Source organism: Stenella coeruleoalba (assembly GCF_951394435.1).
Source record: "Stenella coeruleoalba genome assembly, chromosome: 1".
Taxonomy (NCBI): domain Eukaryota; kingdom Metazoa; phylum Chordata; class Mammalia; order Artiodactyla; family Delphinidae; genus Stenella; species Stenella coeruleoalba.
In genome coordinates, this window is record NC_137169.1 from 98,902,319 (window position 1) to 98,916,689 (window position 14,371).

General features: G+C 38.7%; 2 protein-coding genes across 3 annotated transcripts in view; both read right to left on the reverse strand.

Annotated features, from left to right (window-relative positions):
- LOC307190469 (monocarboxylate transporter 1-like) overlaps positions 1–14,371 on the reverse strand; it is a gene marked incomplete at its 5' end in the record, with an annotated part of 112,091 nt that overhangs the window by 95,111 nt on the left and 2,609 nt on the right. The window lies entirely within an intron of this gene.
- The window catches only part of SLC16A1 (solute carrier family 16 member 1), a 37,307-nt gene continuing 26,276 nt past the window's right edge, over positions 3,341–14,371 (reverse strand). For both annotated transcript variants that reach the window (XM_079929463.1, XM_079929462.1), the window contains 2 exons: positions 10,449–11,315; positions 3,341–8,177 (listed from right to left, as the gene is read on the reverse strand). In XM_079929463.1, coding sequence (XP_079785589.1) covers positions 7,900–8,177; positions 10,449–11,315 — 1,145 coding nt within the window. In that variant the 3' untranslated portion in view covers positions 3,341–7,899. The remainder of the gene's footprint in view (positions 8,178–10,448; positions 11,316–14,371) is intronic.

Below are 14,371 nucleotides of genomic sequence, written 5' to 3' on the forward strand. Positions count from 1 at the left end.
GAAATGTCAGACAAAGACATACTATATGTTATCACTTGTATGTGGAATGTAAAAATTACAACAAACTGGTGAATAAAACAAAAAGAAGCAGACTCAGAGATATAGAGAACAACCTAGTGGCTACCAGTGGGGAGAGGGGCAATATAGGTGTAGGAGGAAGAAAAAGGGTTGCTATGGGATTATATGAGATCATGTGTGTGAAACTTTTGAAAACTGTAAAAGCACTATAGAATTTAAAGAATCATTCATTCAATTAAAAGAACAAAACAGATCAGTGGAAAAAAAAACAAATTGGGGAATCAGAGAAGTCCTCCTGGTAAAAGGAGACATGAAGCAAGTTTCAAACGGTGGATAGGAGCTGGTGCAGAGGAGAAAGGAGGGAGGGGTTTCCTGGCAGAAGTCAGCATGTAGGAAGGCAGGGAAGTCTGAAATAAGGTCCTGCACTTAAGGAACTAAGAAATTCACCTGGGGCTTCCCTGGTGGTGCAGTGGTTGAGAATCCACCCGCCAATTTGGGGGGCACGGGTTCGAGCCCTGGTCCGGGAGGATCCCATGTGCTGCGGAGCAACTAAGCCCATGCGCCACAACTGCTGAGCCTGCATGCTACAACTACTGAAGCTTGCACACCTAGAGCCCGTGCTCTGCAACGAGAAGTCACTGCAATGAGAAGCCCGTGCACCACAACAAAGAGTAGCTCCTGCTTGCCGCAACCAGAGAAAGCCCACGCGCAGCAACAAAGACCGAACACAGCCAAAAATAAATAAATAAAATAAATTTATTAAGAAGAAAAAGAAACTCACCTGGGCTGGAGAGCGGGGTGTGGAGTGAGTATTGGCAGAAGAAGACTGCAGAGGTATGTGGGAGCTCATCAAGAAGGGCCTATGGGTCAGGCTAAGAAGTTGGGACTTTATCCTCAAACTACAGGATTTAAAGCAGAGTGAGTGATTAGATGAGTTTTATTATTTTTATCTTTATTGCCTTTATTTGAAGTTATAAAAGCAGCTGAAAATCTGGCCGTTTTAGAAAAATCATTTTAGAAGCAGTGTTGAGGCTGCATTGGAGGTGGTGAGAAAAGACAGGGAGGATGTTAAAAACCAAGTCTATGGCAGGGAAAAAGAAAAAGCATTGCAAGGAGAAACAGTATGTACAGCAGTTCAATCTATACATTCGGGCAACCGATGAGGTACGTGGAGGTGGGAATGGGGAGAGGCTGGGACGCAGGTAGTTTACAGCCCTCCAAAGCTCAGAACTCCATCTACTGCAGGCCTGTTTATGCTCATTCTTAGCATTTGAGAAACAAGATAGCACTTAGGATTTAAAAGGAAAAGGGTTCTTCCCATTCTGAAAAGCATATGTAAATAGGGCCTGACACAAAAGTACCCAGGCACTTTTCTTTTAGCCTCAAGGGAAAAAAAATGAGTTAGGAAAATAAAGATAAAACACAATGACAAGAATTATTATAAACCTTCTCTTAATAATTACAGACATACAGATTGTCAGCACACCAGGTGATTTTTAATCCCAGCCCAGTTCCCCTCCTGGCTTCTTAATGGCTGCTGGCCACTTCCTCTTGGGACCTGGCCAGAGTAAGCTCAGGAAATGCAAACTTTTAATTCTGGAATCAGTAAAGCATATTAGGAAAGGAAATCCCACAACTGAAGAAATCACATTATGAATTCCAAAGCCAAGGAAAAGGATTGTAAATCAGATTGCGAATTCATTGGAGACAGGACCATTTGACTTATTTTGGTGCAGGATCCAAGTGATTGGTTTGGTCTCTATTCACCCTTCAAGGTTATCCAGGATTCAACCTCTTTCATTCTCGTGTTTCCAAACTTCCACCCAGTACAACATTTAGCTCTAGCAGCTGAGCTGTCTGCAGTCTTGCTTTGCACCCTTCTGACAGCAGGGGTGGGGGAGGGGTGGTGCCAGCTAAAGGGTCAGTGTTTTTCATTTATACCCATGTCCCTAGGATTGTGCGTGAATGAGAACGTACTTGAAAGGCCTTTGTACACTCTGATGAGCTATACAAATATTACCGCATGTTCTTTATTGTTCTGGTTGATGACAACTGACACTATTTAATTTTAAAACTACTATGAGCTCAATACTGCTATGCACTCAACTGTATGCAGTGTACATTCACAATCTGCACAATAATTTCATTATGTTTCACTTACCGAAGAGGCTCAGAGAAATTAACTTGCTAGAGTATATACTTTTTGTCCTTTTTAGGCCCTCCTGAGATTGGATTAGAGACTTCTCCGTGTGCTGGCCCATCACAGCCCTTACTATGCAGTCTCCCCCACTAGACTAGGAGCTGGGGGTGCCAGGAACTGCATTCTGATCACTGTTATCCCTTCTATCTAGGAAATAGGCACATAGATGCTGCTCCAAAAAACACTATTTAGGTGAATTAATGACGGCTGATCTTATGTCCACTGCTCTTTTCTGAATATTGCTGCTTTCCTTATAACTTACTGTTCACTGTCTGCTTTCCCCTACTAGAAGGTAAGATGCATAGAAAGACATTTTGTTCATGACTGGATTCTCAAAGCCTAGAGCAATGCTTGGGGACCTAGTAAGGGTCCAGTAAATACCTGTTAGTAAATAAACTAAAATAGCTGCTCGGGCAAGCAAATTCTACTTTTTGTGACATCATAGTATTGTTTTCTGATGCTGATCTCAGTAAGATAATGTTCGACAACCGTTAACACTGTAACGTGGGTAATGCTCTGGCTTCCTGAGTTAAACATTCACTTGCAGCTGAATGATGACTGCAAGGGGAACCGCAGGAATGCTGTCCCCAAGAGCACCGTCTCAGGAAGGAGACACTGGTGGTTGACACAGGCAGCCCGTGGACTCTACACTCTACAGCTTTGGTCCAGCACCAGCGAAATCACGGCTAGAGACCACTGTGCTCTTGACTTCCATCTCATTCACCTTCCTTTCACCAGATGCAATTCTTGAAGCAGAAAAATAAAACCTGTTTGTAATAATTATCAGCTGCATTTTCTTAGGAGTCATGTGTCTCTTGCCAGAACTCTTCTAGATCAAAGGTACTGTTTTTTCCTCTCTGTAAACCAGTATTATGTGCTCCATTAAATATTTTCTTTTAGTATAAAAGTAACCATGACATCAAGAAACTTTAGAATGTGGAAAAAATATAGAAAAAAGTTACCTCTAAATTTACGAGGCTCACGAAATTAGTATTTGTTTATGTCCTTTATCCCCTGTGCACATGTATTATGCACACACACACACACCATGGTAGTTTGTGTTCTGCTTTTTTCATTTAACATTGTGCTGTGAATATATCATAAGGACTTCATAACCATCTGTTTAAATAGTTATTGATACAAGAAATTGATAATTTCAAAGGAACAATTTTCTTATATAAATTCCAAGTCTGGAATGCTTAGGGAAAAGATGTGAACTCATGGTATTTGACACATATTATGAAATTGCTTTGCCAATATTGTTGTACCAATTTATTGAGCCACCAACTGATGGTAATTTATAATTTAAGTCATGTTATTGATATAGTAGAGAAAAATAAAAATCTCATCAATCTTTCAGTTTACCTTTAAGAACATTGCTAGGGACAAAGGACTTTAATCATGATTGGTTACTAGTTACATTTCTGCTCTTTAAGAATCATCACAAATATTGAGGGGAAAAGATTATCAGTTACTAATCAGGTGTCTTCCTTGTGGAGGCAGTGTACAAAGAGCAAGGGCTTTGGGATTCAAATCCACCTTACTTAAAGAGCCGGGACATATATGCAACAACCTCATGAGGCGTTAGTTTCCATTCATTTCCAAACAAAGACCATTACATTTGTAAGACTAAACGGAGGATCTGATCCAACAGGACAGTTTTTGATCATTTAGCTAATAGTCTTATCTTTAAGAGTCACTCCCTTAGAGCTATCCTCTGCATGTAAGCCTCCACCCACCTTGGAAATTAGAGGAGCTCAATTTTTTCCCAGGTACCACTTTTCTTTGATTTTTTTTTAATAGTCAGGTGCCTACCCTTATTAAGCCCTTACTTAACACAAGCTGTCACATATCAACTAACCTTCATGACAACCCTAGTGGGGGATGGTACTAATTATTAATACCTTACAAAAGAAAACATCTGATGCTTAACCCTAGCAGTCTATATCGTTAAGCAACCGGTAGGCTGTAGCTATTCCAGTCTCCTCTAGCAAGTCAAGGTAAAAGTCAGCAAAAAGTAAGTAAATCAGTGCTGTTCAGCTGAGGAGAAAGATACTCTGCCAATCACTCTCAACTGAATGATTGTCACTATGGCCCCGACTAAATGGGGGAAAGGATACAAAGCTAGAACACGTTTCAGGAACGATGTACTTGAAACCTCCTTAGATGCTTCAGATTAGAAGCATCTAAGGAGGTTTGGCTTAATTTCTCACATTTGGGCAAGCCAGGCAAGCTTAGGCCATCACTTCCTTATCAAGTTTTCACAGTGACAGAAGTCTATCACTAACCTCTTTCTTCAAGTGCCTGAGCTGATTAAAACAAGCCATGTTGTTGCAAAGGTGGAAATTTACTGTTAACCTTTCCTCATCTTTCCAACCATAAGGAGCGGGGAGGGGGCAGGGGGCACACGCCTGATAATTAAGTTTATTACACTGTGAACCATTTGCTAGGGAAGGTGTAAAACCCAGACACTGAGGTTTTTCATATAAACCAATACCCAATTTATCAATCTGAAATTCAATATAATAAAACATTGGCTCATATATTAAATGGCTTTTAACAATTTTTTTCCTTTTTAAAATACAGGATTAATATTGACATATATAATCTATGGCACAAACTACTAAATTCACACAACCCAAGAATAAGAGGATTATTCATCAATGTGATTAAATCGGGGATAAAAATACCTCCCTGAATTTTCCATAATTTGTTTTAGCATCATCCTTTCCTGAATATTTTTTGTAGAAATTATTTATTTTGAATAGTTGATAATTTCAGTTCTCAACAGAGGACTATAACGTGATAATATAGTCTTGTTATCATGATCATCTACAACTGTCCAACCTATCAGTTTCTTAAATAAATTTCCAGATTTGAATTGGGAGGCTATTTCAGAGTATACTCTTGAACAGTCCCAAGCCTCTTTGGGCACAACTACTTAGAGAGCTGTATGTTCTCTGTGACTTACAGAGTGTGGAACCACGCAAAGATAGGCAGGGACTCTATTCTCCCAAAGAGCCACTGAAGCTGTGTCAACTGAAATAAAATTAAGTCTAGTCAATCCTCACATGGAGCAAGGGACAACGGACTGCCCAGTCAGAAAGCCCAGATGCATCATCCAGTGTTGAACACAACGCTGCAACGCAGAGAGGATTAGTTGATTGTTAACAAGGAATAGATGGCAGAGTAGGCCTATATCGGGTTTTAGTGTTGGCTCTGTTACCAAACTTGATCTTGAATAAATCCCTTAAGCTTGCATCTTCAGTGGGAAAAAGTCAGAGTTGGACTGGGTAATAAAAGGTTTGTTTAGTCCAGCTTTGAGCCAGTTTTTAAACTTTGCTTCAGAATACAGCAACTTCAGAACACTTCCTTCTCATACATGGTCAGTCTGCACCAAAACCCCCTCACTTCACTAACAAGATTCAACTAATGGAAAAAGACTAAGTAGGGTCTTATGTGTGGATGTAGCTTAACAACTGGGATGGGGAAAAATCATCTCATACACCAGGTTTACTCCCCCCACCTCACATTTTTTACTTGTATTACTTTACTCAAGGGTGATCCTCATTTTTATAGAAGGGGAAACAGGTACACAGAGGTTAAGTCCATGCAAAATGGCAGAGTCCAAACTGGAGCCAAGCCTGCCAACAATCACAGTAGGCTTCTCCACTAAAATTCCTCCTCCATCTGTCATGATACTTGGGCACAGAAGGGGAGCTTTCATTGTATCCTTAAGATTAACTGCTCTGGTTTCAAAATGCTTTCAGAGAGGTCGTTTCAAAAAATTCCCCTCCTGGTTGCCTTAAAGAAGAGGTAAGGAGAAAAATCAAAATAAGCCATATACACAAATCCCAACACACATAAGCTGAATAATTTACATTAGGAAGGGCCAAATTGAATTTTTTTTTTTTTTTTTTTTTTGCGGTAGGCGGGCCTCTCACTGTTGTGGCCTCTCCCGTTGCGGAGCGCAGGCTCAGCGGCCACGGCTCACGGGCCCAGCCGCTCCACGGCATGTGGGATCTTCCCGGACCGGGTCATGAACCCGCGTCCCCTGCATTGGCAAGCGGACTCTCAACCACTGCACCACCAGGGAAGCCCCAAATTGAATCTTGATAATAAAAATGAAGACACAAAATATTTTCCTCAAGAAAATAAGCACATGGAAGAAGAAACGTTTCTTAAAAAAAAAAAGTTTATTTTAAAAAGCCAGCCTCTTAAGGTTTTATATCTATACTTTCACACTGTCAATTACAATGACATTTAAAAATGCATTGAATATAATTTATTGACTGTCTATCATTATCCTCCTGCCACCATTTAAAAGATATTAGGTGAAAAAATATTTACAGTTTTCATTCTGGTCCATCCTCCTTCCTATCCTTATACTAAACCCATTTCTCTACTTTTCAGATAAGTGAAAAGGGTCACAAAATCTTTAGGTTTATGTAAAGACTAAGAATGTGTCTAATAATTCTAAGCAAAACATTAATTTTCTTTAAGGCCTTATAAGAAAAAGAAAAGGAGTTACTTATTAAAGCAAACATAGCAACTTCTCTCCCAATCTTATCCTTATTGGTTTGTGTGGGCCAAATCTCTATGGGTCTCTTTAATTAGCAAATTTTTTTTAAAAAACCCAAAAAACTGAACACACAAAGACTATCTCACACACAGTGCTAAGCTAGATGTGGCTATAAATGGAACCACTATGAATCAAAGGGGGAAAATTCCAGGAAAAACAACAACAAAAGATTCCAAGCCTCACAGTTTAACTGAAGTTTTGGAAAAACCTAAGCTGAATTCAGCTGCTGTTTGAAATGCCTGTCTATGTTTAATTTACTGAGGAGGCACAAATACACAGTTTTGTGTATTTTAATACTAATTTTTCCAGTGTGGGGGGGGAAATACTATGTGATCTCAAAAGGGGCGGTGATCTATGACCACTCAAAATTTATCTTTGGAAAGGGGAGCAAAAATAGTAATTTAATGAAGTCAACTCTCAAGCACTTGGCTTCTAATAAGCAAACCAAGAAAAGATAACTGGAGGAGGTGTACTGATGAGTACAGTGCATCTAGAACAGCCAAGATGTTTGCAAAGTTTTATGCCTTAAATTTCCTAAATATATATCTAGCAGGCACATATGCCAAGCAATTATTGATGCTAGGAAAATATTTTAGTCAGGATTTTATAAAAACCCCAACTTTCAAATCTTCTAGTGACAATGTCTGACACTATTATTACAAATAACAATGAAGCAAGATTAAATTTTAGATTTGCCTCAAACTAGTTATTTTTCCTTGTAACAGAACACTTAAAATGGATGAATTAAGCAGAATGGTTTTAAAAGTTAAGGCTCCCTAAAGACTAAAACTTAAGGCACATATTATTATCACACTATCACAGCACATTATCATGACACTGTTAAAAGCAAAGATTTAAACAAACAAAAACACAAACCAACTTCCTTCTCTCATTCTTTTTCAACCACTTCCTTCCCAAAGGCTATGACATTTTTAGCCCAGGCTACTGGTAAGGAGTGAAACAAAAATTCCATCAATGAACCCCTGGTATGATTCCCACAGAAATGTCCAGTATTTGCATTGAGCACCACTGGTAGATCACAGGCCAATAGAACATTTGGGGTCATGAGCTGCTCCATTTACCCACCAGCCCCACAGGTTCAAACTGGACTCTCCTCCTCCTTGGGGCCTCCTTCTATGCCTTTAGGATCCAGAGATTCTGCTGCATCGGTAACTTCTTTTGGCTTCTCAGCAACATCTATACTGGTCTCCTCCTCTTTACTTTCCTTTTTCTGCTGCTGCTCAGCTTTCTGTTCTTTTGCAAGAAGTCGGTAATTGATGCCCATGCCGATGAAAAGATAGATGCCTGCGACAATAAGGATTATACCACATGCCCAGTATGTGTATTTGTAGTCTCCATATATGTCATTGAGACGACCTAAAGATGTCAAAAAGAAAAAAAAAAAAATTATGTGGGTAGACAGTTACGCCCTTTCCCAAATAAAGCTTAAGAATCCATTCAAAGAGCCCATAAATGACTAATTATCTAAAAAGAAACTGCTCATAATTATCTGATCTTTTACTTATAATGCCACACTGATTTTGGATGGCCCCGCGCAGTCTGTTAACTTTAGGAACTTGAAAATAATTAAATCTTGGCAAATTTGAATTGGGGAAATCCTAGAGACCACCTAGAGTCAATCCTCTCAATATTCAATGGAAAAATTTGTTGCTCAAAAGAGGTTTAGTAGTCTTGCCCAAGGCCATAGAGCTAATTCTAGTCTCCCAGGCCAATGTACTTTCTCTGACATCAGCATTTCCCAAAGGGCGTTCCTATGAACACTCATCCTCTGCTAAAACATTAACTAACAGCAACACCCTTCCACCATTCTAAGTGCTTAATCCTCACAACAGGAAGGTTCTACCATCATCCCCACTGTATAACAGAAAAACTGAAGTACAGAAAACTTAAGTAACTCGTCCAAGGTCACAAAGCTTGTAAATGAAACAGGTTGGCTTTCAACCCAGCAAGTCTGACTCTGAGGCCTGCACCATAACTTCTGTGCTACAGGTTACTCCCTAGTGTTTGCAAAGTCAAGTAAATTTGGAAATGACACATAGTCTTTTCTATTAAAGGCTTTATTAGACCTGATAGTAAAGAAACTTATTTACTTTGGCGTTTCCAAACTTTTCTCGGCCATGAATTCCTTGTTACAGTAAAATTTATTAGCATCTCAAAATAGTATTTATTAAACTATGGAAAACCCTACACATATAAAGGACATAATAACCAATTCAAATATAATTCCATACGGTTTTCCAACATAGGGCATCATGCACTCAGCAATACTTATTCTCTAAATATACACACGGCCCTGGGTCTGCTAGGCCCCTGACTTAAGCGTGAGCAAAGGAGGTAACATCCACAGCTCAGTGGAGAAGAGAAGTGTTAATCCAATAACTACACAGACTGTGACAAGTGCTACAAGGAGCGTCTGAAGGCAGAAAATAGGGGTTTTAGACCAGCAATTAGGGTCAGGAAGCCTTTTCTTAAAGTGTAACCTTAGCCAAGACGTATAGGATAGGAGTTATCAAGGAGAAGGGAGATGGGAAAAGGCTCAGGGCAGAGAACAGCCAGTGCAAAGGCAGGTGATAGGAGGAAGCACAGGGTGTGAGAGGAGAAGCAGAGAGCAAACTGAGTGGTGGGATATGAGGCTGGAGACACAGGTGGGCCAGGCCACGCAGGACCTAGTAGGCCACAGCAGGGAATCTGATCTTCACCCTAAGAACGTGGGAAGCAACTGGAGTGTTCTAAGAGACGAAGAACAGCTAGACTGGATATGGGTAAAGTTAGAAGCCTACTGACAGAAGAAAGGAGATTTGGATAAGAGTGGTAGTTGTGATGGAGAGAAAACGGGCAGATTAGAAAGAGATTTAGGAAGCAAAAACAGACAGGATTTGGAATCTCCTTGGGTATATATAGGGAGGAGAGAGGGTGGACAGGTCAGTAGTGGATCTTCTGTTATGTATCCTTCCTTACTTTATGGTGCATAATCTCAAAAGCATGACTCACATCCAGAAGTCCAAATTATAGTTGCATTCTGTAGCAATAATAATTTTAAAATGTAAACCATTTAGCATTCTTAAGAGAATAATACACCGGATTTTATTGTCACTTACTAGCTGTGTGATCTTGGACAAGTTATTTCACTTTTAGAAGCCTCTATTTCTTTATTTATAAAGCAGAAACAATAATAGTCTGACACCACACACTTGTAATATATGACAAAATACAGAAAAAGATTAGGACAGTCCCTGGTATACTGTGAGCCCTCACCTGGTACCTACTGTTATTATTTTAAATATTACTGCTGAATAAATTCCACAATTAAAAAGAAATCACCAACAGTATTTTAAAGGTGGTTATACATACATTTTTCTACAATAAACAGGTTAGTTTTTTTATCAGGAAAAATTATTATACATACTTAAGTGTGTAATAGTTTTTTATTCCTCTTTCAGCTTGATGATTCACTTTAATTCAGTTCTATTATTTGAGCAATTACGCTGTACCAAGCATTGTGCCAGCACTGAGGGTACAGAAGCGAAGAAAGACTGTCAAGCAGCTCACTGATTTCTGCCTTCTATCACCTTCCTAATCTTCTGTTTTATGTTATTAGAACCATACAAACAGGGAGACATACTATACCTAAAAGTGGTGGCCCCAGCAGGACAGGACAGCATTCCACAATGGTCACCAATCCCACAGCACTGGAGAACCTCTGGGGTCCAACCAGGTCCATCAGCGTTTCAAACAATACTGAGCTGAGCCACCCAAATGCGAATCCGAAGAATCCCGCATAGACACAGAATCCTATGTAGCTAGAGGACAAGGGTGCTGCCAGATGACACACTCCATTTGCAATAATAGAAGCAGCAAAAAAATACTGAACTCGAGGTCTTATCCACTTTGTGTTGGCTACAAGTCCCATAGAAGGTCTGGCTACCATGTCAACAAAAGCCAGAATGGAAAGAAGGAAGGCAGACTTCTCACTAGAGTAATGCTGACTCTTGCCATAATTACTAAGAAAGACCAAAGGTGTAAACAGTCCAAAAAACATGAGCACATTTCCAGACAGGTAGAGCAAAAAGCCTCTGTGCTTGAACAGGGATAAGTCCAGGAATTTATTAAGTGTTTGGAAGACTGATCTTTTCTCTTCTTTCGGATTTCCTCCAATGAGATCTGTATTTGCATCACTTGCCCCCTTTTTTGCGTCAGATTTTCCAGCTTCCGGAAGAGATTCTTTAGACATATATCTCTCTACAGTGGTTGGCTTGGGCCCTATTGGTCTCATCAGAGCTCCAGCCACACAGCAGTTTAATAATAAGCCCCCAAGAATTAGGAAGCTTCCTCTCCAGCCATAGATACCAAAGAAAGCCTGATTAAGGGGGGCCAGGGTAGAAAGGAACACAGGGCTGCCTGCCATGGCCAGTCCATTTGCCAACGGTCGCCTCTTGTAGAAATATTTGCCAATCATGGTTAAAGCTGGATTCAAGTTGAAGGCAAGCCCAAGACCTGGGGAGAGGGGGTGAAAAAAGAATCACATACTCCAATAAATGTCAGAAACATATTTGGCATTACTTAACCAGACAAAGAAATTAAGAGGTATATAATTCAAAAAGATATAAATAAATGGAAAGATATTCTGTGCTCATGGATTAGAAGAATTAACATTGTCAAAATGTCCTTATTACCAAAGCAACCTACATGTTCAGTGCAATCCCTATCAAAATCCCAAGGACATTTTTCACAGAAATAGAACAAAAAATTCTAAAATTTACATGGAACTACAAAAGACCCAATGTTCATGACAGCATTATTTACAGTTGCCAAGATATGGAAGCAACCTAAGTGTCTACCAACAGAAGAATGAATAAAGAAGATGTGGGGAGATTTTATATATATATATATATATATATAAATAATTCCCCCCAATGGAATACTACTCAGCCATAAAAAAGGAATAAAAATTTGCCATTTGGAACAACATGGATGGACTTGGAGGGTATTATGCTAAGTGAAATAAGATAAGTTAGAGAGAGAGTAATGCAAATACTGTATGTTACCAATTATATGTGGAATCTAAAAAATAAAACAAACTAGCAAATATAATAGAAAAGAAACAGACTCATAGAGAACAAATTGGTGGTTAACAGTGGAGAGAGGGAAGGGGGTGAGGGGTAAGATTGTGGTAGGGAATTAGGAGGTACAAAGTATTATATATAAAATAAGCTACAAGGATCTACTGTACCACACAGAGAATATAGCCAATATTTTATAATAACTATAAATGGAATATAACCTTTAAAAATTGTGAATCACTGTGCTATACACCTGAAACTTAATACTGTAAACCAACTGTACCTCAATAAACAATAAAATGAAAAATAAACTTAAAAAAAAAGATATAAGTAATGGAAAGTACAACACAATATTGTATAGCGGTTTAAAGTGTGAGCTCTAAAGCCAGGCTATGTGGACTAGCCAGAGTAATCCGGCAAGAAAAAGAAAGAAAAGGCATCCAAATTGGAAAGGAAGTAAAACTGTCACTGTTTGTAGACTGTCATGATTTTATGTATAGAAAACCCTGAAGACTCCACCAAGAAATTATTAGAAATAATAAACAAATACAATAAAATTGCAGCATACAAAAGCAGTATAAGTCAAAATCTGTTGCATTTCTATATGCTAACAATGAGCTATCAGAAATTAACAACCCCATTTATAATCCTAAGAAAAAGAATAAAATATCTAGGAATAAATTTAACCAAGGAGGTTAAAGACTTGCACCCTGAAAACTATAAAACACTGTTCAAAGAAATTGAAGACACAAATCAATGGAAAGATATCTCGTGCTCATGGATTGGAAGGATCAACATTGTCAAAATGTCCTTATTACCTAAAGCAATCTACAAATTCAACATAATCCCTATCAAAATCCCAAGGACATTATTCACAGAAATAGAACAAAAATTTCTAAAATTTATATGGAACCACAAAAGACCCCGAATAGCCAAAGCAATCCTGAGAAAAATGAACAAAGCTGGAGGTAGCACACACCCTGCTTCCAAACTATACTACAAAGCCATAATAATCAAAACAGCATTGTAATGGCAGAGAAATAGATACATAGATCTATGGAACAGAATTGAGAGCCCAGAAATAAACCCATGCATACATGCACAATTAATTTACAGCAGAGGAACAAAGAACATATAGTAAGAAAGGATAGTCTCCTCAGTAAATGGTGTTGGGAAAACCAGACAGCCAATGCCAAAAAAAAAACAAAAAACAAAAAACCTAGACCACTATCTCACACCAAACACAAAAATTTATTCAAAATGGATTAAAGACTTGAATATAAGATCTGAAACCATAAAATTCCTAGAAGAAAATGCAGGCAGTATGGTCTTAGCAATATATTTCTAGATATGTCTCCTCCTCAGGCAAAGAAAACCAAAGCAAAAATAAACAAATGGGATTACATCAAATTGCTTCTGCATAGCAAAGGAAGTGGATCAATAAAATGAAAAGAGAACCTACTGAATGGGAGAAGTCATTTGCAAATGCTGTATCTGATAAGGGGTAATGTCCAAAATATATAAAGAACTCATACAATTCAACAACAACAAAAAAACCCAATTATAAAATGGGCAGAGTTGGGACTTCCCTGTCAGTCCAGTGGTTAAGACTCAAAGCTTCCACTGCAGGAGGCATGGGTTCGATCCCTGGTTAGGGATCTAAGATGCCACATGCTGTGAGGAGTAGCCAAAACAAAACAAAAAAAAGGCAGAGCAGTTGAACAGACATTTTTCCAAAGAAGACACACAGATGGCCAACAGGCACATGAAAAGATATTCAATATCACTAATTATTAGGGAAATGCAAATCAAAACCACAATGAGATCACCTCATACCTGTCAGAATGGCTATTACCAAAAAGAAGAAATGACAACTGTTGGCGAGGATGTGGAGAAAAGGGAACACTCATACACTGCTGGTGGGAATAAACTGGTACAGCCACTGTGGAACACAGTATGGAGATTCCTAAAAAAATTAAGACTTGAACAACCATATGATCCAGGTATCCCGCTTCTGTGTATTTACCCAAAGAATACAAAAGAACACTTAAATTGAAAAGATAACGGCACCCACCCATGTTCATCACAGCATTATTTACAATAGCCAAGATATGGAAACAACGTAAGTGCCCATCAACGATCGAATGGATAAAGATCGTTGATGTATGTGTGTGTGTATATATATATATATATATATATATATATATATATACACATATATATACACACACACACACACACATAACCCCCTCACACACACACACATAATGAAATACTACTCAGCCATAAAAGATGAAATGTTGCTATTTCTGACAACGTGGATGGAACTTGAGGGCATTATGCCAAGTAAAATAAGTCAGATGAAGAAAGACAAATACCACAATGATTTCATTCATATGTGGAATACAAAACCAACAAACAAAAACAAAATAAATTAACAAACCAAACCAAACAATTACATAGATATAGAGAACAGAGTAGTGGTCACCA